Below are 25,840 nucleotides of genomic sequence, written 5' to 3'. Positions count from 1 at the left end.
GTGACTGTGAGTCTGGCTTGGTTCTGTCTACAGGGGGTTACTTATTTGTTAATCAGCAATTTGGTTGAAACTATAAAGCACAAGGCTTAGTTCCAAATCTTCAAGGAAAGGATTAGAGTTGGAAAAAGAATAGCTAGCTAGAGTATCAAAAACTTGGATTAAGATTTTTTAAAAATCCCAACACTGGGCTCAAACTAAAAATCGTAATTCTTATGACTTTTGGATAATTAAAAAGGAATGAATGTACATTTTATACAGGGATAATACAGGAAAGTATAGAGAAGAAAATTAATATCATTCCTGATGCTGACTACCAGAAAGAGCCATGGACTCTCTTTGCAGTGTTATTTCTATGCACAAAGTAAGTGCTCAATGCCGTTTCTTTCCTGGTCCCACTTTGGAAGGCCAGGAAGAGAAAGGCTCTTCAGCTTTTGTCCTGAGTGCGGTCTGCCCCAGGTGGGTGCTGCCTGTAGATTCCACAGGCAAGTCTCTTCGTTCTCTGCCTGGAACCCTCATGAGGGGCCCATGGTACTACACTCCTGGGTTGTTGGCAGGAAAGGCACATGGCTCCCTGGTTGTTGGCTATTGTCAAACTGCTCCACTGGACCCCTGCTTGTTTACCCTCTTTTCCAGCTCTTCTGCAGCTTTCTGCCCAGGTCAGCTTATTTCCCAGTTCACCTCCACCCCTCCTTCCTAGCTAGAGTCCAGGAGAAACCCACACAGATTCTCCTGCAGCCTCTACATCTGATGCCTGAGTTTCATTGAACAAATAAGTACTGGCCCAGCATGATGCAGGGCCCCCCATGTACATTAGCTCCAATCCTAGCCCAGGTCATACCAAGGGAGCCGGGGCTGAGGTTAACAAGTAGGTTTGCCCCACAGACCCCAGCCTCCAGAATGGGCTGGGCCTGGCGGGGACAGTCTGAGTGCGGGCAGTGGGCTCTGGCCACAGTGCAGTGTAGGACAACCCAGGCCCTGGGGGCAGCTTCTGCATCTCCCAGCACTTCCCCTTTTGTCATTCATCCGGCCTGCCTTGGGGGTCCTGGCATGGAAGGGGAGGCTGCAGCACCAGACCCAGCTCTCTGATTCTGCAGGGGACAAAGATGGTGTCAGGAAAGGGGTGGCAGGACACTGGCTGCTGCTATCCGTGGTGCCATTGGCTTCTTTCTGCAGCATCCTGAATGAAAAAAGTCCGACTGTACATTGTCACCGTCTGTTTTGCTGCAATAACATCCACCTCCTGCCTCTCCATGTACCTCCAGCCCTGTGTTAGGCTGTGGAAGGACACGAAGCCATAAGCACACTATCTGAGTGAGCGTCACGTGGGGATGGTTGAAGGAACAAAGTGGAGGCTCCCAGGGAGGGTGTCCCTGAGCACGGGGAGAAGCCCTCCCCCTGTATGCGGGTGCTTAGAAGCAGCAAGGGATCCTAAGAAAGAAGCTGCTGGGGAGCCAGAGCCTCCCCTTGCCTCCCCTTGCCTCTGCCCTCGTCACCCCTGCCGCATCACCCCCTTTCCTTGGCAAGAGGCCTGGGATGAGAGGTGCTCTTTGCCTCCAGCAGGTGTATGCTGGAGGCCACTGGGCCCGGCCTGCCTTCCAGGGGCTGGGCTCGCTCTCTGGGTACAGTGGCAGGTTCCTGTCAGACTTTAGAATTTCTGCTTCTTTATTTCTGCCTTATGCTCAAGTAACATGAGATCTTTTTAAAGAATCTAAAGGTACAGAGAAATAGAAACAGTTAAGGAAAAAAACTACTTATAATCCCATTATCCAAGAAAACACTTTTCTCTTTTTGGCATCATTCTTTCTAGTTTATTTTTTCATTTCCCCTTGTATTTAATATTTATTTATTTATTTTTCATTAAAGTGTATGGAGGTCTCACATGAACAACATTGTGGTTTCAACATTTAATGTTTGTTTTTTAAATTAACATTCAGTTACATTGACTTTCTTTCCTCAACACATGTATAGATTTGTGTAACTATCAAGCCATGAAACTCCCTATGCTATCATCTTTATTTTTTAATTGCACAAACGGTTTAAGAATAATATTAACATTCTTGTTATTGGCAGTGCAAGGCTCAAAGACTACGTAAGAATACAGTGCAGATAGTGCAAAGTCCCCTTACCAAGGCTGACCACTGCTGATAGCTGGTGCATCCTTCTTCCTCTGTACTTCTGCCTAACAGGGTTTGAGGTTTGTAACCAGGATCATTCCCTATCTATTTTTCTGTGATTTGGTTTTTTCATCTTGCCTGTAGGTCGTGAAGATGTTTTCATTTATATGTAGATGTTGGTATATAAATCTACCTCAGTCTTTTTCAACTACTGAATATTTTATTTAGATATGCCATGGATTTTAAACCTATCTTAACCAAAACCTATCTTTTAAATCTGTTTAACAAAAAATGTTGGTAGACGTTTGTCTTTCACTATTCACATGAACATTTAGAAATGTGTCTAAATATTTACAAAATATTTTTGTGGTCACGTAATATTCCATTGCTGGCCCTGGGGTGTATGCATGAACTTTGATAGAAATTACCAATTTACCCCCAGAAGGGTTTCACCACACCTGGCAGAGTGTGACAGAGCCCGCCTCCCCACCAGCCATGGGTAGTGTGACAGAGCCCACCTCCCCACCAGCCATGGGTACTATCAGCCTTTTATGTTCCTACTCCGCTGGCAAAAGGGCAGCTTGGCTGCAGTTCCCTGGCCTCCAGGGAAGTTGAGCATCTTGCATATGATAATCAGCCCTCCATATTTCTTCTGTGAACCACCTGTTCATTCACACCCATTGCCCATTATTCTACTGGGTTGTCTTTTTCTTTTTGAACTAGAAGTCTGTACTTACAGATATTAATATATGTTTTCTATGTTCTAAATTTTCTCTATTGCTTGCTTCAACTTTCTTTATGGTGCCTTTCATTTTATAAAAGTTGGGCAGTTTTTGTAGTCAAATAATAGCTAGAATATTTATTGTGGATCAGGCATTGGTCTAAGCACTTTCCATATATTAACTCTTTTAATCTTCACAACAAATCCTGTGAAGTAGATATCACGATCATTCCCATTTTATAGATCAGGAAAAGGAGGCACCAAGAGGTTGAGAAATTTGCCAGTGGTCATATAGCCAGAAGGTAAATAGACCCCGGATTAAAACCCAGGCAGTCCTGGAGTCCACTACTGAGCCTTCTGCAGTCCTGTCTTTTTCCGTTCTGATGTCTGGGGTTCGTGCATTGCTTGGGAAATCCACTCCCAGGATATAAAAATAGTGCTCCATACTTTGTTATAAGATTTTATTTTCTCATTTCATCCTTCAATTCATCTGTATTTTTCATTTGTTGTGCCAGGTGAGAGGAAGGGATTTAATTTTATTTCTTTTAAGTCCTTTTCTTCATACATCTTTTCCATTACGTTTTACTTAACATTATTTTGTATTTTCTTGTTATTAAAAATGCTTTCTTTACATGCTTTTTGTGGTCATGTAATATTCCGTTGTATAATGGCACCATAAATTACTTAACCAGCCCCGTAATGGTGAAGGTTCGAGTTGTTTCCTGTATTTTCCCATTATAAATCATGCTACAGAGGACATTTTCATGCATAAAGATTTGTCCACATGTCAGATTATTTCCTTAGGATAGAAGCCTGGAAGGAAAATTTTAAAAGTTTGTTATCCACATTTTATACTAATGTAAAGGAAAGAAAAAAGCCGCAATATTCTCTCTGCACGAGAAGAAGGCTGTGTGATGGATGGAGGCATCTGTCGGTGTGACTCTGCTCCCGAGTGGGTGTGAGTGTCTGCCAGTCAGCTTGGGTGCATATACAACTGGAAGCTTCAAAAAGTCCTGACTGTTACCTCTTTCTATGTTGACAGATAGTAACTGCACTAGTTGGGGTGAGGATTTAATAATGTGTGTAACTGTTGAATCACTGTGTTACATGCTTGAAACCAATAAAACATTGTATATCAACTACACTTCAATAAAAGCTGTAAGTCAAAGAGAGAGAAAGAGCCCTGAGGTCTCAGGAGAACTGTCACAATGTTAAAACATCAGTGTTCCTGCTAGCATCTGTGGGGCCCCCCTTCCCTGGCAGGCCCCAAGACAAATTTTAGTCAAGGCAGCATGGACTGGAAAATCCAAGCTCCTTAAGAGTCCCAGGTTACCAGGAAGCTTTCCAGATTAATCTAGTCTCCTGGAAAATTTCTGGTTCCAGGATCCAGTAAAGTCTCCAGAGCTGGTCTATAAGATTATACGTGTTATTGAGTCAGTGGAATCCAGAGGAATCTGAAGGGCTGGGGTTGACAGGAGGCCAGTGTTCCCACAAGCAAAAAGAGTGTGATCGAGGAGTTGACATGCAGCCTTCGTGCCAGGTCATGAACACCAGCCTAAGTGCACTTACACAGATGATAAAAACCCAACAAGCAAGTCTGGCAGTGAAACTTAATGGCCTATCAAATTACAATCAGGACACTAAAACGCAGCCGGCTGGAGTCCTGCTGTGTCTTACAAACCCTCCAGCTCTAGCTCTAGCGCAGCCCATGCAGCCCAGACATCCTGAAGGCCAGGCCCAGGGGGCGGGGGCTGGGGTGACAACAGGCACTGCTCATGACCCCTGGTTGCCCAGAACAGGTGGGTGTCAGTGAGGAAGACATTGCTCAGCCAAACCTTCCTCCTCCTTGGGGTCTGGCTAGCTCTTCATCATAAACTCTGTTTACAGAGGTTTATTGCTTAGCCCTTAGTCTCTTGTTCAAGGAACAGAGGAAATTGATGCTAGAAGTGAAAATCATAATGGTATCAAGAGAACTCTAAGGTATGTATGGGAAACTTTAAAACAACATCCATAGATGTTGGAGATTTCTGAGGATGTTTCCTGACTCAGTAAGGAGTAGGGGAAGTGTGTAAATGGTGGTAGGGAGGGATACATGTGTAGTAATGCATGGTAACTGGCTTGGCTGCCAGTTACACTAAATAGAGCTGTTAGTTAAACTAGCAACTGTTTGGGTACAAGGTGTAACTCTTGCCCCAAAAGAATTGAGTCCTTGTATACACAGATATAAACCTGAACAATACAGCCATGAGGTTAATTCATTCAGAAATTGTGTGGGATGCCCTCAGTACCAGGGATATGGTGGTGAGCTACACAGACAGCTAAGTCTGTATGGAGTGATGTTCCAGTTGGAGGGATGGACTAGTTCAAGCATGTATATTACTTCCCAGCTGTTTTTCCTATGGAGAAAATAGACAGGATATTGGAAGAGAGCTTGATGGGATGAGGCTCCTTTGGTTTAGCTAGTCAGGGAATTTCTCTGTAGAAGTGAAATTTGAGCTACAGCCTGAATGATGTGAAGCGGTCAGCCGTGCAAAGACCTTCCCCAAAGGGAGAAGATAGGGTTCTAGGCGCTAGCACATTGAGAGCCCTGAGGTAGAAATGAGCTTGGTGTAATAGGGAGAGCAGAAGGGGGCATGGGGCGCCCAGGCTGCAGCTCAGAGGCCAGAACAGGAAGGAGGAGACGTGCACTGAGGCTGCAGGGGAGGAGGGCCTCAAGGTGTGGGGCTTGTGGCCAAGGTAAGGAGTCTGGGTTTTGATCTCCCTGAGGTGGGAAGCCACTGGTAAGTTCCAACCAAGGGAATCTGATCTGATTTGTTTCGAAAAGATGTTCTGGCTGTTCCCCTAAATATCAGAGGACTGCAACATAACAGTCATAAGACAGTATAAAATTAAATGCCAGAGAAATACACGAATAAGAAGCGTTTTGTGAGAGAGAAAAAAGTGGTTTACTGGGACTGGAGCAAGCTAGCAACTCAAAGCGGGGCCCTGCTGGGTGCTGTATGTAGAGAAGCCTTCTCCAAAGGCAGGGGCTGTGATGAGGAGCGTGGGTGCTGGCAGGTGGAACTTCGGGGAAAAGGTGGGCTCATGGACCCTGTGAAGGGAGCTCCAGCCAGAAGATCTGCCTTCCAAACCCTGTTGTAACGATGGCCCTGAGGCCTGGGTTTATCATTTCATCTCCCACAGCCACCGTTTCTGGCTCTGTCAGGCTCTGTCCTCTCTCTCATGGGGCTGCCAAGATAAAGCGTGTGGAAGCCCAGAGCAGAAAGCACCTGAGGAGGGTCTGAGAGCCAAGGCCGGAGGTCCAGCAGACAGCCCTGTGTGCAAGCTGGAGTCTGGCCCTTGCCTGGCTTAGGCCCCAGCTGCCTCTCTCAGGTCCATGGCGGATATCGCAGGTTGGTCACAGCTCTTCTTTCCAGAGAGCCAGTTCTCAGCCTCAGAGTCCATCCCTGGCCTGCCGCTGATGGAAGTAAGCAGGTGACATGGCATCTGTCTGCCACCTCAGCAGGGCAGTGGCATCAAAGCGCTGGAATCTAGTAAGTGTATGAAAGTGAATTCTCTCATCTTCAGGGGTCCTGCCACACTAACTGGGACATTTTGGAAATAAACAGCAATTTTCTGAGTGGCAGTGACTGGCTCTTCTTTGTCTCTCCTCCCCCTGCCCCAACTCTAGTCCCACCGCCCACCTGACCATGGATGCTGCTGGCACTAGCCTGACACCATTCATATCCCGTTAAGGGGACAGGGTGGTCAAGGGGGCATCTCCTTCCTGCTTCTCTCTCCTTCTACAGGGGTCGCTTGGAGCCTCGAGCCTGGGGCTTCTGAGGCCTGCCCACGTGTCCTGCTTTGCACCTGTGGGGCTGAGTGGGGCTGACGCGGGTTGTTCTCTTCCTCCTCCCAGAGCAGGCTCAACTCCTGGGTGACAGACCCATCAGCAGCACAGTGCCTCTGAGCTTCCTTTTCCTGGCGTCTCTCCATTGCTGGCCTCCTCCACCCCAGTCAGGGGAGATCACCCTGGGAGTGGGGAAATAGGGTGGTCACCTTAGGGTGCAGGGAGCTGTCAGCTTGGAGGCAGGCCTGGAAGAGGGGACCTTTTAAGAATTGCAGAACCTTTTCCTTCTGACCATAAGACCCAAAGAATGATTTATTCCTTTTATTTTAGAACCAAAAAAAAACAATTTTTTTTTTTAAGTCTCAATTTATTTGTTAAGTTAGTAGAATCTTCCTGGACTCTCCCATTTACTCCTGACATGTGGACGGGCATGGAGGGATAGCTGTGGCACCGCTCCATGTCATTCCACCCCACCTCCCCAGGGAAAGTGAGTCCTTGGGGTCAGGCCTTCTCTGCTTTGGCCTTGTGACCTGAGGTCTGTGAGCCAGTAGGGGGTCTGGATCCCTCTGAAGTTATATGTAAGTTTGGAGTATATAGGCATCAGTATAGGAGAAGGGGAGGAGAAACTTTCATTAAATTCTCAAGATTATCAGTGACCCTAAAAGGCTGAGGAGGACCCTCTCCCTTTGCTGTCGTGGGAAGCCGCTGCCTGCAAGGAGAGGCTCACGTGGTGCCCCAGACTGGATTGTGGGCTTTGTGTTTTCCATCTGGGGGATAGCTCAGTGCAGTAGAAACAGCACTGTGTGCTCTGTATGCTTCAGGCACATTCTGTTAATGGGCTCTGTGGCCATTCCTGAGAGTCTTCATAGAATCTGTATGAAATTTTTCCATGGGGAAAGCATTTTCAATTCCAAACAACAAACTTTACAAAACAAAAAAGCCCTTTGTAATCTGATTGTTCAGAAAATGACAAAGGAGTTGTGATAGCACTAACTCTCATTTCTGAAAAGCAATGTTCTGATGTTTCAGTGTCGTGGTGACCTTGATGCCCCTCTGGTGCATGGGGGTCCTGAGTGGGCTCTAGTCATACCACCAGCTCACAGGTATCCTTCTTTCTTGGGCTCATTTAAGAAGGAGCAGCATATGTTGATACAGCTGAGAATTGTAGCCACTCCCTAGTCTGGTTCCATTGTGATGGTTCCCTCTACTGAGTCATCTATCTTGTGGCTCCCCCTGAGTGCTGTGTCCACAGGAGGAGCTTGATGGCCCTGCCTGGCATTTCCATGGTCACTTAGATTTTCTGTTAGCAGTGGGGACGGGCAGAGCAGTGGCTGTAGGGCCCTTTGTCCTTGGGAGGGTGGAGGTGGGCCTGGACTGAGGAAGCTGGGGATGGGCAGGAATGGAACGGACGTGTTTGCCTCTCGGTGCCACCTGGAGCTGAGCTCTGCAGGAATGACCTCAGGAGACAGGAGCTTCCATCTCAGCCGAGTGCTCAGATGGAGGCAGGGCTCAGTGGCTTCCAAGGGGCGTGGGAGGTCTGGTAATCCTGGTGGCCATGTCTTCCTTTTTCCTAATAATTGGTAGAATTGGGGTGCTCTTGGCTCCCACATGGTAACAACTCACGAGAGTTGCCGTCCACTTAACCTCGTTTATTCAGGGTGCCCACACAGCCAGGCTCACCTTTCCATGGTCTCAAGCCTGAGCTGGTCTGGATCTCCTTGCTTCCCAGCTGCTCCAGCACAGAAGCCAGAAAGTAATCTTTCTACTAAAGTGAAAACAGCTTACAAATGTCCTGACATCACCCACACAAAGTGCATGTGTCCTTTTTAATATATCAGATTTTATTATTTGTGACATCTTACTGCATTCATGTTCTTCTGAGAGGGAAAGCAATCTTAATCCCAGGAAAATGCCCTTAGCTTGGAAGTGACAAGTCAGTGCCTGTCATATTTCCTCCCATGTGGGAACAACAAAAACCAAAACTTAATTTTTTCCCCACGCTTTTGCTTCTATAAATTCTTATTCCCAAATGGAAGGCCCAGACTCCCTTGCCCTGGAGAAGATGAGGGTGGTGATAACAGCAGGGTGCTGAGAAGCACATGCCTGCCTGTGGCTGGCTTCCAGCCAGATGGGGTTCTCAGCCCAGCTCTGTGGCCTGTGGCTGTGTATGTAGCCTTGGGCAGTCGCCCCCCCTTGGTTTTCTTACCTATAAAATGGGGATAATGTTGGTTCATATCTTGAAGGGCTACTGTGAGGATATAAAGCCTGCAGAGAAGGGCCTTACACGCAGGCCTTAGAAACGTATTGCTCATGTTGTTCATGTAGTTCCTTCATTTTTGCTTCCCGACTCCCATCCCCAGTGGATTAGGCGAAAACTTTCTTTCTCTCCCAGTGCCTGATCTTTCTCCCAGGTACCCTGGTGTCTGGGAATGGGGTCCAGCTGCCTTACAGAGGCAGGCACATCCCTGAGGCCTCTGTGTTATGGGAATGGTTTCTCCTGATCTCTGCCTACAGGGTGTGGACATTGTAAGAAAATGAAGCCGGAATTTGAGAGTGCAGCAGACATCCTCCATGGAGAAGCAGACGTAAGCTTCCTTTCCTTAACCTTCTGCCACCGTTCTCTTTTAAAGAATCAGTGACCTGAATCATCCCAGTGGCTCACCATGCTCGCTCTGCAGCAGCCTGCCTGCTCCCTCTGGGTCTGCGGTATTCCGTGGCCCTGAGCAGACTGTCTTAGTCAGACGGGTGGGGCCCCCTCCAGGGATTCAGGGGACCTCTGCCGGGTCATGGCTCTGGGGTAAAGCCCCAAAGTTCTCTGTCTTTTCTCTGGGGCTCTGGCCATGGGGAACAGCCGCAGCCTACATGGCCTGATTGGTGGGGCAGACTTAAAAGCCTCTTCTCAGCCCACAAATGAGAAATGATGGGCATGTTGCTCATTTGTTCCCTCGGGGCCAGCCACCCCAAGTGGAGTCCGGGAAGGCCCAGGGTGGGGTGGGGGCTCTTATGCCGGCGCCGCGTCTGAGGCTGTCATGCATGGTTGGCCTCTCCCCCACCCCAGAGCTCTGGTGTCCTTGCAGCTGTCGATGCCACCGTCAACAAGGCCCTGGCAGAAAGATTCCACATCTCCGAGTTTCCTACACTGAAGTATTTTAAGAATGGAGAGAAATACGCAGCACCCATGCTGAGAACAAAGAAGAACTTTATTGAGTGGATGCAGAAGTAAGTGTGATGGTCTTGATAACACATCTTGACTCTTGGCTTTGAGGAGATGAAATAAACCTTGGGGGTACTGACCTTGAGTCAGGGCCCCAGGAGCCAAGACAGATGTGACATCCCCAATTCCTAAAGCCTCCTCTGTCGTGCTGACCATGTGTCTCATCTGGCAGGTCCCTGGAGGCCTTTCCAGATGCAGTTTCATCAACTCCAGTGGGCCACCTGTTTGTTTTTTTAGAGGACCCACTTTCCCCGTATCTTAGCCCCTAGCAATAAAATCATCACATTTTATTCCATCCCCTTTGAACAAATGAGGGAAGCACTTGGCTCTTCACATCCACAGCCGGACTCACTGGGCCCAGGCTGGCTGGGGGGTGACGGGGCCTTGAGGAGTGTCCACTGGGCATCCTGCAGTGGTTCAGGGGTGATGCTCTGCCCTGAAAGGGGCTCGGGTCTTCTACACCTTCACAAAACAGCTTCTTACAAGGCTCCTCAGAGGGAATCAGATTATCTTTTCTGATGGTACAGATTTGTTCATGTTTTAACAGGTTTTAAATTAAATTTTAGAAAGGATGCAAAGTCATTTCTTCTTGTATGCTCCTCTGAGGGGTTGGGGGTGGGGATGGGGGCACTTGCCCACACAGGAGCCTGTCCTTATGACCGTCTCTCCCCCACCCCTGGTTCCTGCAGCCCCGAGGCCCCCCCACCCCCAGAGCCCACCTGGGAGGAGCAGCAGACCAGCGTGTTGCATCTGGTGGGAGACAACTTCCGGGAGACTCTGAAGAAGAAGAAACACACCCTGGTCATGTTCTATGCCCCTTGTAAGTAGCTGGGGTGCTCGCCTCACTGAGGGGCGAGGAAGAAGGGTGGGCCTGACTGAAGCAAGACGATCCCCCAGGGTCCAGGGCAGCTGCAGGTTGTTGACTCTGGCTTCATCTCTGCTGAGAGCAGGACCCCCAGTTTCATTCCAGGCTGTCTGTCAACCCAATCTCCTTGGGTTGACTCAGCCGGGTTCCCTCCCCATCTCAGGAGAGTCTGTCACATCAGTCCTAAAGCCCTCTGTTTCTGTTTGTGACAAGGACCTGCCATATAAATTGAGTCTCCTCATTTCCTTGGAATCTTCCAGGCAGCCTGCCTCCCATCCAGACACTTCTTTCCACTCCTCAGCTCCCTCTATCCCTGCAGGCCCTGACTTTACCTCCAATGCTTGGAACTCATCAACTGAGACTTTAGCCAGCCTATTTAGGCCTCTGCTTCCCTCATCTTCCTGAGCACCCTCCAGCCCAGCCCCTGACCTTCCCAAGTGGCTTTGAAGCCATTGGGTTTGAAGCGGTGGTCAAAGCATGCCTAAATTCATCTGAGCTCCCCCATGAGCCCATGAGCCCGTTTCAATCAAAGCTTAAGTTGAAGTGACGTGGCTGCTGATGGTGTTTGTGACCTCCCCAGTTTGAGGTGGTTAATTGATACATAAAAGGAAAGGCTCTTGAATTTCCTACTCTTCTGTTGCCCTTCTCTCTCTCCTCCAGGATACAGCTCAGCTTAACAGAGTGAAGATAATAAAGTTGCGCTTTACGGAGAAGCCAGGCAGTTCAGTATAGTCATAAACCCGCTTAGATGTAGACGGCCCTCCTGCTCCCCCACTGCCCCACTTGTCAAGTGTCAGTGATCTGTAATGCCTCTCAGCTCCCACTGCCTGGGAGGGGTTGCCTCCTGGTGGCCCTGCCACCCCGCAGCCCAGACCCCAGCCCCAGGTGGCCAGCACATCCCTCTGCTTTTGCTCTTTCTTCTCCAAGTGGAACTTGTGCTTCTCAGTTCCATCTCAAGCTTCTCACCATTCTCATCTGTCCTTAGAGTGGATATTAAGGAGTTGTCTTCCCTCTGGGCAGTGTCGGCACCCAGGAGATGCCCAACTTGCCCTAGGCCTTGTGGCAAATTGAGTCTCCTCATTTCCTTGGAATCTTCCAGGCAGCCTGCCTCCCATCCAGACACTTCTTTCCACTCCTCAGCTCCCTCTATCCCTGCAGGCCCTGACTTTACCTCCAATGCTTGGAACTCATCAACTGAGACTTTAGCCAGCCTATTTAGGCCTCTGCTTCCCTCATCTTCCTGAGCACCCTCCAGCCCAGCCCCTGACCTTCCCAAGTGGCTTTGAAGCCATTGGGTTTGAAGCGGTGGTCAAAGCATGCCTAAATTCAGAGCCCTTCCTACATCCTTAGTTGGTGCCCTCTCTTTTGGTCACAGATGTGTTTCAGAGAGTAAGAGCTTTCTCAGCAGCAAGCGAGAACCTGACTATAGAAGGAATTGTTGACCAGCTACTGGGTGGACTTTAGAAAGTCCAGACTAAATACTTTCCCCCAGAAATGCTCCCCTCTTTCCCCACCAGACCCTGGGGGTGGGGACTCCTGCCTGCTGGGGTGCCGACGATCTCCCTTAAATAACAGCTGTGTGTTGGGTGGTGTTCTGGCCCAGGATACAAGGGGAGGAGGCATGGTCACTGCCTCTAAAGGCCTCAGTCTTCTCTGACGAGAAGTGGTTCTAAACGCAGTCCATTCAGGGCCATGTCATCATTGAGTGACCAGCTTCTGGCGAAGGACTTGGCACCTAGAGCCTCCCACCTTCCTTCCTGCTCTTTCCCTGCCTCTGCTCCAGACTCCTAGGGTTGTTCATCGGTGGGCTAAGGGGTGGGGGGCTATCCAAAGACAGACAAATCTTTTAAGGTTTTTCAATGATAAAAAGAATATATTATTTATAATGTATATAGTGTATACATAGAATACATATAGTACTTGTTTATATAATGTATACTTACTTACGTGTGAAAAATCTAAATACTACAGAAAGGTCATACACCTGATAAAGGTAGGTATAGAGTAGAAAGGAAAAGCCAGCCCCCATGTCCCTTCCCCATCTCTCGTCTCTCCCACCTTCTGCCTCCCCAGTTTCTGCCCAGATCTCCCTCTTGCTATTTTATTGTTCTCTCCTGGTCCAAGTTCCCCCCTTGCTCTGAATGGTCTGGTCATGGTGACGGCCCTTCTTAGGCCAGCTTGGCTGAGTCTGTAGAATTGGAATTTTCTGACCCGTCCTTAGGCTCTGTTCCTGTCTCCCCACGCTGGGAGGCTGCTTTGGCTTCCTGCCACACAGGAAGGTTGTGCCTTTCTGAAGAGCCCAAATAAAAAAATCCTTTCTCTTTTGGCCCACCTGACACTTCCTGGAACATCTTCATGCCCTTTCTAAAAGAGCCTCCCCTCCAGTTATTCAACTGCCATGATCTTTCTTTTGGATAATGAGACAATCAAATGTACCCGAAGGTCATTAATCTGAGATCTGGGTACTTCAAATTAATGGTAACAGGAATTTGTACTAGGCTGACAGTTACATTTATCCTTTCAGTAAGCAAAGAGATTAGAAAGAAGAAACTGTTAATGATACCAGATTTGGGGGAAGGGGTAGCTTATTTCTGGTCAGTCTAATGCTATTAGTGGGCATCTGTGTGCCACTCTCAAGCGACCTGTTGGTGCTGCAGGGTATGCTTTGATAAGCCTGGTCCACCAGCACGTTACGCTCTTTCAATGTTTTCAAAGTCTTTATTGCATGAAATTTCCATGAATTTGAGCTATTCTTCCCTCTATTGGGTCAAATTTGTGAGGTGTTCTTACAATTGCCATTGAGGCAATTAAAAAATCATCTATTAGTACCTGCCATAAACTTGGCTGTGCTTGGCCTTTGTCTCATTTGGTGCTGGTATGACCCGTGACCAGCCCAGCTCTCTTCTCTACTCACTCCTATGACAGATATTGGGAAAACCCCTGTAAGCCCCCTCCCCACAGTGGCCGCACTGTTCTGGGGCCAGCTGTCCACTCTGCCAGCCAGGCCAGATGGGTGGTCCCACCCATCTCAGGAACCAGCCCTAGTGCTAAATGCTGATTCAAGTTGTAGCATAGCCCCCATTTGGTATGACAAAACCCTTTGAAATGCCAGGCATTATCTTATTTTAAAAAGAAAGAAAGCAGATCAGCAAAGCTCGGCTGCCCAGCTGTTTATCAGGAAGTTGGCGCAGCCAGTTCTCCCCAGGGGGCATTCAGCCTCTCCCACCTATGTTTCGATCACAATCAATTACCGGTCTGGGAACTCCTCCCCTCAAAGCAGTTATAGCTTTGTGTTCAGTGGCTGGAGAATGGTTGAGAGAGGTGGGCTTTGGTTTTGAGCAGCGTCAGCAGACAGAAGGGCCCAGAAGTCTGGTCTGGACCAGAGCAGCCTGCAGCTTTCTAGGCTGTCTCCTCAGTGGATGCTGCCCCAGCCTTGCTGGCACAGGAGGAGAAAGTGGCCCCACACAGGTGCTAGCCCCAGGCCTGAGATCAGAGGTCAGAGCTGGAGGGGCTGAGGGTAGCACAGGGAACGGGAGGGACAGGGGGCATGCATACTGCTGTCATATCCAGGCCCCCCAAGTTACAGGTCCTCCTCTACTCTGGCTGACCTCTTCCCTAGGCCAGGAGCCCAGGCCCTCAGAAGTGTCAGGGACTCCCTGCAGTCTGTCCTCCTCTTAGCCTGGCCTTGCGTTTCCATTCCTGGATCCGAGGTTCAGGGTGATCGTGGAGCAAAGGGTAGAAGACAGCAGGAGGATCGCAGCCTGGGTTGGCTGCTCAGCCAGGGGGAGGCTGGGGGTTTGCTGGGAATGTGGAAGTCCGCAGCAGGGGCTCAGGCAGGGTGGTCACTTTTGGCCTCTTGCCTTTCCCAGTCTCTCCTCTGTCATGGAACAGAAATTTGCCATGGTCACTGGGGCAAGAGAAAGTGACTGTGTAACAGGCTCAGAATCCCTTGCACACATCCTCCTTTTCTAAGCCCAAAGCTCCCTCTAACCTGAATCAGGCTCTTCCTGGCCCTGACGGTAGCCCTCTGTGGAAGGAGCTTGCAGAGCAAGACTGCAGTGACCATCTCCCTGACCCAAGCCTCTCAGGCTGGGTGTAAGATGGAAGGGTGCAGGATAGGGTGCCAGGTGGGCATGGACCAGTGCTGCAGAGGGACCCCTGCAATGCCCTCATGCTGACAGCAGACACATAGACAGACAGTGGTTTGAGTGGCAGGGTTGACACGTGGATCCTGAAAAGTGAGGTATGCAGATGGTGGGAGTCAGATGAACCACCACAGTCTGTGGGTGGAAAGAAGCTCCTGGAAGGCCTCCCAAGGTTCCAGGAAGGGCCCCTGGTTCTGAGCCTCCCCCACATGGGCAGCATTCTCTCTCTCCCTCTCATGCAGGGTGCCCACACTGTAAGAAAGCCATTCCGCACTTTACTGCCACTGCTGACACCTTCAAAGATGACCGGAAGGTAAGGACACTCCTCTTCATCCCTTGTCCCTCCTCCAGCTTTGCCTTGCCACCACTTCCTACCACTTCCTCCCTTCCATCCAGGTCCCCTTCCCAAATAGGTTCTCCTGAGACCAGGGGAACCAGAACATTTCTTTCCATCAGGCAGGATAGAGCAGACTGAATTTATGCTTTAAAATCAAGTAAAAGGGATACGCTGAACCATTACGGCCTTTCCTTGGAGGAGGGGACATAGTAAAGGTGTCATCTGTTTATTTTGTTTAGTGCTTTGAATCTTTTTACAGTAAGATTTGTAGCCGTGCATTACTTATTTAATTAAAAATACAAATAAAAAAAAAAACTGGAGTCAGCTGGAGGCAGCCAAAGTGGAGTGCAAAGCTCTGTGTGCAAAGCATCACCCGCCAAAGTGAGAGGCTCCTGCAGATGCCGACTGATGAAGCATAAAATTAACAAGCTAGAGCTTCAGACTGGATTAGTGTGTGGGGAGAGGGGTCTCTGAGGGAGCGCCAGCAGCCCGGGCAGCACGGCCAGGGGAGGGCAGTGTGTAACCCTGGGGCCAAGGCGCTGTGGCCCGGAGAAGACCCCAGAACTCAACTTGGTGCATCTTGGTGGCTGCCAAACAGTGACCTGGGAGAAGTCATCTCAGCCAGGCCTCAAGTTCCTCTCTCTTTAAAGTTCGGGTACTGATCTAGATGGTCATGAAGTCTCTTCCTAGCCTTGGACTCCTGTCTAGGAACCTGCCCCCCGACAGGCCCAGAAAATCACCCAGATCCAAAGTTGCGTGCATCTCCGCTGTGCAGCCTTCTCCTGGCTGGGACCCTCAGGTGCAGCCCGAGCAGGCTGGACTCACTGGGATTGTCTGCGGTGGGCCCTGCAGGAGTGGCAGTGATGGGGCAGCTAGTCAGAGACCAGCCTAGGGCAGTAGCACATGTGGGGAGTGGCGACAAACTGGGGACTCGGACCCCAGGACCCTTGCCTGGACTCAGCAAGTGCTCACCGCACACCCCGGCTATGCCCTTGAAGCACCCTTCCCCCAGCTGGGAGGGGTACAAGGGCCAAACCCTTTTTCTTCTCTGCCTGCTACCTGGCCTGTACTGCCAGGGGCATGGCAAGAAGGGGCTTCTCGTCTTCTGTCTTCCTCACCATACACCCCCTTCTGCCACCCAGGGCCTGTGCACATGCAGAATGGCTGCTCCCACTCTGGGAGCCCCAGCACAGCGTGGGCGCCAGTCCCTGCGAGGCTCCCTCACAGTTGGCTGGTGTGGAAAGGCTTTTACTCCCTGGAGCCAGGACTGGACTGGTGGTCACTCCCATTGACTCCTCTCTCCCCTCACTCAGCATGCAGTGCTGTGGACTGACAGGAGAGTGGCTGTGGTGGGGGGTCTCCTCCCAGCCTGGCTGCTCAGGTCTCGGCCCCAGGGTCTATGAGGGGGTCATGTCAGTCCCAAAAGGCCAGGCTGGTCATGCCCACAGTAGGCAGCCAAGGACCAGCCCTTCCCTGGTGGAAGACCCCTTCTCCATTCCATGGTGTCCCCCAGCTTCTCTGAGACACTAACACGCCATTGCTTAATTGTCGTAACTTGGGCCAGTAATGTTGCCGGCCTTTTCCTGGGGCCATTCCCTCTGTGTCTCCTCCCAGCTTCTCATTCCAAGCCAGGGATCGCCCTCACTCATTTTCAGGAACATACTTACCTGCATAGGGTTCCTGGCTGGAGGTGGCTCTCAGTAACAGCAGGGAAGCATTCCGTCTCTCCAGCCTGCGGCCTAAGGTGCTTGATGCCCTGACTGCAGATGCCATCCTGGAACTATCAAATTACAGTCTCTGGGGGATGGTTCCAAGAATTTGTATCTAAGAGCTGGCTCTCGTGCTGGCCACAGGCCGGTATTTGGGGACTGCTGGCCTGTCCCTCCCTCTCCTTCTATTCATGAGGGATCAAGGCCCAGAGAGGAGCTGTGTCCCTTGCTCAGGGATGCCTAGTGGTTTGACGGTAAGAACTGGGTCTCCTGACCCCAAGTTCTTCCTGACACTGTGCTGTCATCTCTTAGCAGGAATAAAATTTTTTTCCACTCAAAAGCCAGTCGCTGTTCCTTCCCCAATCAATATGCAGTTGGTTGTTCACTTCCATTTTCATAGCCAAAGTCAATATTAGCTCCCACAGAGATTTATTTTACTGAATCAATAAAGCTGCATGAGGCAGCTCATATTTTAGCTGGGGAGCCTCTGCCCCCTCCCAGGAGCTTACTGAGGGGCTTGAGCAGTTGACAGGCTGGGTGGAGAAAGGGCTGCACGGTTAGTGTTTGAGCAGATGGTGTTATGGAAGGGGCTGTGGAGGACAAGGGTCTGAGGTGGAAAGCTGGCAGATGCAGACAGGGGTCAGGGACCACTGGGCTGGCAAAGTGTGGCTTGTCTTACTGCATATCAAGGTGCCCCCAGAGGCAGCTGGAGCCCCTCTCTGATTGGCTCATGAGGCTGCTGTGACTCTGGCCATGTTCTGTATAGTCCCTGTGTTTACAAGGCTGTCCATCAGAAGGGAAAGCTCCTGATGGCAGGGACCTTATTCGTCCTTAAATTCCCCACACTCTTGACACCTGAAACCTCTGTAAATGTTGACCAAATGAAGGAACAATAACCTACTTGATATTTACTGAGCACTCCTCTCCTAATACTTTAAAAGCACTGTGTTCTGTTGTTTGCACAGTAGTTTAATCAACTAGCTGTTATTACTCTCCCACTTTATAGATATAAGGAGATTGAATCTTAGGTTAAATGACTAGCCCAGAGCTACCCAGCTGGAAAGGGGCAGCATCAGGACCAAATAAATAGTCATTGTCAGTGGTCTCCCAGAAGCAGGCTTGTGGCCTCGGGTTCCTGTGCATGGGATTTATCTGGAAGGTGGTCTCAGGAAGCAGCCGGGGGGATGGCACAAGGGAGACTGGACAGGGAAGGAACCAAGTGGATACATTAGTGAGCAGATTACTGTATGAGTAACTAGGCACAGTCCCTCGACATCTCACCAGGGAAGAGTTGTCTCACTCAAGGGTCACGAGAGCCAGGGAACGTGTCCTTGAGCCCTGTCCATCACAGGCCTTACTTCTAGCTCCCTGCAGCCAAGATTTGCAGATCCTAGTGACAAGTGCTGGACAAGGAGACATGGCAGGCACCGACACTCAGAATAAATCTAGAAATTGTAGTGTGCTTTTGGTACTATAGGTGAGTCAGTGCAATTCTGAGTAGGTATAAGGGGGGCAGGCATTTAGACAGGTGAAATCAGCTGCCTTCTTTCCAAAGAGTCTAAGCCACTTCCTTTAGCAAGGGCTGTACCTTCTCTTCTTCTCCTGTAGGAACGTTGCAGCCAGAGGTAGTCCACTGTATATGTGGCTGGCAGCTAGTTTAGGGGGTTCAGAATAAATACACATTTTTAATTTAGTCAATTTATAAAACCATACACTACATTTCCCACAGCTCCCAGGCATGTATACAAATTAAATTCATAATTTAAAACAGATGCAGGGAGAGCAGCAGCCTAGAGCAACGCTCATCAAACGCTTGCCCAGCGGAGCAGATGAGCACCGGCCCCCAGCCAAGGGCTGGCTGCGGGGGTCTGCACCTTGGGCAAGGTCCCTCCTGGGCCAGGACCTTAAGCTCCTGCTCTGGGAAACATAACCCTGAGGACAGCTGGAGGAGCACCTGCCTCACATCGCTCAGTAATTCTGAAAGCACCTTGGACAGTGAGCAGGGCTTCTCCGAAGCCTGCAGGGGCCAGCCTGTCGGCCTGGCGGACCCTGCTGCATGTGGGCACCAGCAAAGGCAAATGGAGTTGCCTGGGGGACACAGCTGCCCCTCTGCATGTGGCCTGTGGGAGTGCAGGGCAAGTACTGTCAAATCTGGCTTTTAAAGAGAAGCTGGAGAACCACACTTTTATATAAAATCTTCTGGCTCTTTTTCTGGGTTGGCAGCTAATTCAGATTTATTTTGTCTTAAATTCTATGTGGGCCAAATAGAACAAGACTGAAAGCCAGATAGGGATTTTGTGCAGCGAGTTTGCAAACTCTGCTCTAAGAAGTCTTATTATGTAGAACGTTTTATAGCTGAAGAGGTAGAAGGGAAGCTAAGGGCGGGTGAGGGAGGGCAGGGCTGGGTACTGGTGAGCAGAGTGCAGGCCACCCCCCACTCTTCACTCTGTCAGCCCTGCTGCTTGCAGAACAGCAGCCACGCTCACCGGGGCGCCAGGTAAGTAACCATATATGTGACTGTTGGTGGCCTGCAGGGCTTACCTGCATTGAAGCGGGGGTGGAAGGGTTCTATCCAAATGTGAATAACCAGCAGCCAAAGAATTATGTGAATTGTGGCTGTTCAACAATTTTAAACTTCAGGTTTGGTAGTAGTTCAGTCGGGATTAATTAGGTGGCTGTGGCTCGTTCCTCTCAGGTCCCGGGAGTGGGCTGGTCCTTCTTTTTGGTGCCCTTTCCTCTGGCCTTCGTGTGCTGGCTGCCTCTGCATCGCTCATGTCTCAGAGCAAATGTTATCTCCTCAGAAAGGCCCCCATGGCCATAAAGCAGCCCCTCTGGCTGTCATCTTATCGAATCACCTTCTTTTAATTTCTTCAGAGCATTCACTGGGTTCTAAAATGATCTCACTTGATAGGTGTCTATTAACTTCCTTCCTGCAGTAAGAATGGCAGTTGCCTGACGATGAGACCTTGTCAAGGTCACCACTGTACCCCTAGCATCTAGAACAGGCTTGGCATAGAGCAAAACTTCTATAAGTGCCACCTCCCATCGGAATCTGCCCTCCCCTCTTGTATAACGCCTGTGTTTTGTGTTTGCCACTAACTGCCCTCTCTCCCCTGTGTCCTTGCACTGTGACCTTCAACAGGAAAACATGCCCACTGTCTGTTTTATTCTCTCATTTTGAGAGAACAATAAATAATAAGGAAAAAACATCCAGCCTATGGGATTGGTTAGATGGGCCGGAAGAGGCCCACGGCCAACTGGGGAAACTGACCAAAACCTGTTTGCTTTAGTCATGCTGAACTCTCCCCTGGCTTCTGGAATGGGCTCCCCTGGCTGGAACTTCCTTCTCCTGCTCCTCAGGCCTCTGCTCCGATGGCAAACTGTGCAGAGCACCTTGCATGGCTCCCCTGGGCCATCCTGGCACCCTGGACCACCTCCATCCTACCTACTGTCAGGCCTTGGAATTGTCTCTTTATCTGACTCCCCAACCAGACGCTGAGCTCCAGTCAGGGACAGAGCCTGTGTGTGTGGCCGGTAGGAGTGATTTTAATAGCAGCTAACATTTACTGACCACTAACCGTGTGCCACAGCCTATGCTGGTTCACCTCACCTGAATTCTGTCACCCAGTTTCACAGTATCCTGAGAACCTAGGTATCCTTATTATGTGTATTCTACAGATGAGGAAAGTTAGGCACTTTCTCCTAGGGAATTCTCCTTAAGACAGTTCTCCTTAAGTCTTAATATACTGGGTAGCCAAGACTTGCACTTGGGAAACTTGACTTCAAAGCTCTTGTTCTTGACCTTGGCGCTACATTGCCTGCCCAGACAGATGTTCAGGAAACATTAGTTGATGAATGAGTGGGTCCTACGGCGCCTCACAGAAATCATCACAAAACCTATGGTGTTTACTAATGTGTTCCAGTCATAATTTCCTTTACGGTCATTACCCTCTTGGTTTTAAAGGGTGGTCTGAGGGCACTCCAAGCTGTGTCCCTGACCTTGACCATCTGCCTTGGGAATTAAAATGGTCTCTGTGGAGCTCTGGGCCGAGGATACTTTACTCTCCCTGCTACTGGGGAGGGAATCAAAGTGAGTGCAGTCACGGGCCTGACAGGCAGTCTTCGTAGCGGCCCCAGCCCTGGACTGGAGACACTTGTGCTGACCACCCTTCTCTGGCCCTGCAGATTGCCTGTGCCGCCCTCGACTGTGTCAGAGATAAGAACCAGGACCTGTGTCAGCAGGAGGCCATCAAGGCCTACCCCACTTTCCACTACTACCACTATGGGAAGTTTACGGAAAAGTATGATGGCGATCGGACGGTGAGTGGGGTGAGGCATCTGCCCCAAGCTCTTCTGCTGACGGGCAGGAACCGGCCACCGAGGAGGGCAGCCAAAGAGGCCCGCAGACCCCATGAAGTCAGCTGGACCCTTGGAGGGCAAGGGCGAGGCAGCCCCAGAGCCGGGCGGACTCCAGGGCGTTGGGAGTTTCCTCACCCCCTCCCCAGCAGACCTGCCCCACATCACCTGCCACCTCCACCCACTGGCCTCGGGTGTGCAGAGGAGCGAGTGCGTGGCCGGGGAAGGGGTGTGGGGGAGAGAGGGCACCTCCGTTACAGGGTTAGCGTCCCTATTTCCCCTTCTCTTCCCCTTCCCTGCAGGAGCTGGGGTTTACCAGTTTCGTTCGAGCACTCCGGGAGGGAGACCATGAGAGACTAGGGAGGAAGAAAGAAGAGCTCTAATTCTGCCTCAAGGATGCCTGTCCACTACACTGTGAATGATGCCTGTTTTTGTTGTTCTTTCTGAATTTCCACGTCTTCTGAAGACAAAAGTTTTTTATAGCCGCTGATGGCCATTTTGTACAATTTTGAAATAAAATCAAACCAGTTGTTTAGTGGTGCGGGTTATTTTCACGGAGGCTGTGCTAACAAAGTGGACACATGCTCTCCCTCACTCCACGTCCTCCTCTAGGAGGCGGAGAGCCTGGCTCCAGGGTCTGAACGGGGGAGCTGCTTCAGGGTGAGCGCAGTGGTCAGGCCCAGACGCACAGGGGCATCTGCCCGCTGGCTGGACAGGGTGGTGGGGCCATCGGCGTATTCCGTGTGCAGAGGCCGGCCCAGTTAACCAGCCCTGCCTCACTCCACCACGTTGACCTCCAAATCTTCACACCTCGTTCATGTCTGGGCTCCACCCAGGCCCCGGCTTTGCCTATGCCTCACTCTGCGTTCCCTCTTGCATCTCTCCCCTGACCATCTTTCCCGCCTGTCCTGTTTTCTGCATCCCTGGGTGACTGCATCCTGCCAGAGCTGGGACCCACCCCCAAGACATATCCTGTCTGCTCAGTGGCACTTCTCAGGGAGACAGCAGAACAGCCTCACTCCCGCTGTCTTGACCTCAGCTCTGGGCAGTGGGCCCAGCCTTGGAGTCCTGGGATGTTCAGAGGTGGGTCAGCTCAGCCGCGGTACCTGGGGAGTGGGCCCACAGGAACAGTCGTGTTTCCTGGATGTCTCCAGCCTCGCAGCCTCCGTCCTTCCCGCCGGTGGGTCTGCTGAGGTCAGGGCTGCAGAGCCGCACGGGGCATGGCTCTGCTAAGTGAAAGGAGCCGTCTCAAGAGCCCTCCTTTGCTGCAGTGTCCCAGCCTCCCAATCCATCGCCTTGGTTCAGCCTTTCTTCCCTAAGCACTCACTTCCTTAGTGGCCCCTAGTCTCGCCCCAGGTGAATGGGTATGAAAGAAAGAAAGCATACATTTAAAAGTAATTTAAACACATTTACTGAGGTCCTGCTGGGTACCACATGCCTTCACAAGGAGCCACTTAGTCTTCACGCAGTGTACATATACCCATTCCTGCAAGGGGCTCTTAAGAGAACATGTGTGCACATGGATATATGTCTGCTTAATGGTTGTTTGGGATATTTGTGGGAGGAGCAGAACTGCTTGTGTCTTCAAAAAATGTTGTTTTGAACTGCATCTTTAAAGTAATGCCTGACAAAAGCCACTTACTTCCTGGCTGAGGACTACCAGTACCCACCTTCCAGGTGCAGGGCTTGCTTCCTGTCCAGTCCACAGTTTCAAGGGTTAGATTTGTCTTACTTTGCTTCTGTATGAGGACGTGAAGGCATCAGAAAATGACATCTTTTCATTCTATTTACAGGATTTGTTAATGATAGGGTCTTTGTCAGAATGTCTCCTGTTTGCCATGCCTTTGGGGCATGGCCTGAACAAGCTCACCCCAGCTCTGGGCAGCTGGCTCTGCAGACAGAGCTCCCTTCCTCTGCTCCCCACCCCAGCCCTGCCTATACACTCTCTCCATCACCCCTCCCGCCCCCTTACCCCCAGCTCTGGAGCTCCGTGCAGATGGCGTCAGTACCTTTGCATCTGGTTCCACTCCCAGTGCCCACGCTTGGTTCATTTGGGTTCATTGGTCTTCAGTGCAGACCCCTCCCTACTCCTCACTTTAGGATCTGCTGTCACCCTCTCTGTTCCCCTGGGTCCTGCATGTGCGAGCTGATTTCTCTGCAGGAAATACGCATGTGAGTCAGGAGAGAAACCGAAGAACCAGCCTGTGTTCTGGTGGCTTTGGCATAATCTTCAGCTCAGTTTCCCTCCTTGGGGCACTGCTCCATTTCCTCTCCCACTGCCCTGCCTGACTGTGCCTTACTCTGCATCCTCCATGCCTCTCGCCCACCAGTGATCCCCGTCACCCCCAAAGTGGAGCTTTCAGAGCCAGCCCCAACCCTTCCCATTTTCCCCACACTGCCCCCCTCCCCTTCTAGAGGTGTTTGGATTCCAGAAACTATTCTGTGCCAGGAGCAGGAAGATGATGCTCTGGGTTTAGGAACTGGTTTGCTCCACTAATGTGAGAAGGTGTGGTATCTCATCTGGAAAGCACCAGGCCCTCTTTGTATCAAAGGCGAAACCTGTGGCTCTGAGGAGATATGTGATCTGCCCAAATCATGCACAACAAAATAGGTGGCAATCCTGCTGTAAAGAAGAAAGATAACAGGCCCAAAATGGTGTCATTTCTGCTAGACCAAGTCACCAAACAATGGCTAAATATCTAACCTAATTACAATTTGAGCCTCCCCCCAGAAACATAATCATGAATTTTCTGGTCAGCATCAATAAGATAATGTCACATTGGCCCTCTCCATCCCCAAAGAAAAATGAGGGAATAACCACTAAATGAGAACCTCTTCCTGCCTCCTCTCACATACATAAATAGCATCAGAATCTGTGTTCCATGATCTTTTAGGACACAAAAAGGTGTACCCATGCCACACTGCTTGATGTATTAACAAATGTAACTGCTTTTCTGCATGTATCTCCAGCTGTAGCAGAATTATTTGTCTCCAAATGAAGGGGCTCTGGTTACCAAAACTGCTGGGTTATTTCTCTGGCTACAATTCTCAGTAAGACTATGAATAAACTCTGTCTTAAATATGACAGTAGTGTTGATACCAGGCAATACTACTCTCAGGAGGCTCCCTTTGAGAGTGACTGGGTGTTACTGGTCAGAACTAAGCTCTCTGCATATGTGTGCTTGCTATTTACCATTATTTTATCTTGTTTAGGCTCAAATAACGAAACTGATATCCTTAAGCTACATGTGGAAACTGAATTCGTTTTTATAACTGCACCAAATATGTGCCACCTCCCAAGTCCTTTATTTTAGGCTTGAGTTGTCCAATACAGTAGCCATTAATCACTTATGACTGCTGAGTATTAGAAATGTGGCTATTGCAACTGAGGTGTGTGTGCGTCTATGTTTGCGTGCCTTTATTTTTGTAAAACATGCACAACATAACATATACCACTTTCAAGTGTACAGTTCAATGGCCCTAAGTACATTCTTATTGCTGTGCAGCCATCATTAATATCCATTTCTAGAAATTTTTCATCATCCCAAATTGAACTCTGTATCCATTCAACAGTAATTCCCCATTCCTGGCTTCTATCAGCCCCTGATAACCACTGTTCTGTTTTCTCTGTGAATTTGCCTATGTTAGGTATCTAAGTGGGATTATATAATATTTGTCCTTTTCTGTCTGGTTTTATTTCTCTTGGCATAGTATTTTGAAGGTTCATACGTGCTGTAGCTTGTCAGAATTCCTTCCAAAAGCTGAATTCTCTTCCATTGTGTGCATATACCACAGTTTGCCTATCCATTCACCCATTATTGGGCTATTTGGGTTGTTTTCACCTTTTGGCTATTGTGAAGAATGCTGCTGTGAACTGGGTGGAACTGCTGGACCACGTTTTAATTCTGTCTAATATTTTGAGGAATCATACTATTTTCAACAGCAGCTGCACCATTTTACATTCCTACCAGCAGTGCACAAGGGTTCCAATTCCTCCACATCCTTGTTATCATTTATTTTCCAGGGTTGTGTGTGTATGTGTCTCTGTTTGTATTTTAGTAATAGACATCCTAATGGATTTGAACTGGTATCTCATTGCAGTTTTGATTTGCATTTCCTTAATGATTAGTGATGTTGAGTATCTTTTTCATGTGTCTATTGGCCATCTGTATGTCTTCTCTGGAGAAATATCTATTCAAGTCTTCTTCCCTTTTTGAAATGGTTTGTTTTGTTGGTCCCCATAGGAGTTCTTTATATATTCTGGATAGTAATTCCTTATCAGATATGATATACAAATATTTTCTGCCATTCTGCAGATTGTTTTTCACTTCCTTGATAGTATTCATTTATGCACAAAAGTTTTTAATTTTGATGAAGTTAAGTTTATCTATTTTTTTCTTTTGTTGTCCATACTTTTTTTTTTTTTGAGAGGGCATCTCTCATTTATTGATCAAATGGTTGTTAACAACAATAAAATTCAGTATAGGGGGGTCAATGCTCAATGTACAATCATTAATCCATCTCAAGCCTAATTCTCGTCAGTCTCCAAT

At 49.4% G+C, this 25,840-nt stretch overlaps 1 protein-coding gene across 1 annotated transcript in view; it reads left to right on the top strand.

Moving 5' to 3' along the window:
* Positions 1-21,825, top strand: part of PDIA5 (protein disulfide isomerase family A member 5) — an 88,006-nt gene extending 66,181 nt beyond the window's left edge. The window contains exons 12-17 of the mRNA XM_017671811.3: positions 9,179-9,249; positions 9,723-9,883; positions 10,568-10,698; positions 15,131-15,201; positions 21,120-21,254; positions 21,593-21,825. Of these exons, the coding sequence (XP_017527300.2) occupies positions 9,179-9,249; positions 9,723-9,883; positions 10,568-10,698; positions 15,131-15,201; positions 21,120-21,254; positions 21,593-21,673 (650 nt within the window). The 3' untranslated portion in view covers positions 21,674-21,825. The remainder of the gene's footprint in view (positions 1-9,178; positions 9,250-9,722; positions 9,884-10,567; positions 10,699-15,130; positions 15,202-21,119; positions 21,255-21,592) is intronic.
* Positions 21,826-25,840: the final 4,015 nt, after the last annotated feature.

This window comes from Manis javanica, chromosome 3 (assembly GCF_040802235.1).
Source record: "Manis javanica isolate MJ-LG chromosome 3, MJ_LKY, whole genome shotgun sequence".
In the NCBI taxonomy this organism is placed as follows: domain Eukaryota; kingdom Metazoa; phylum Chordata; class Mammalia; order Pholidota; family Manidae; genus Manis; species Manis javanica.
Note: the sequence above shows the minus strand (reverse complement) of the source record. Positions and strands in the feature narration are given on the sequence as shown.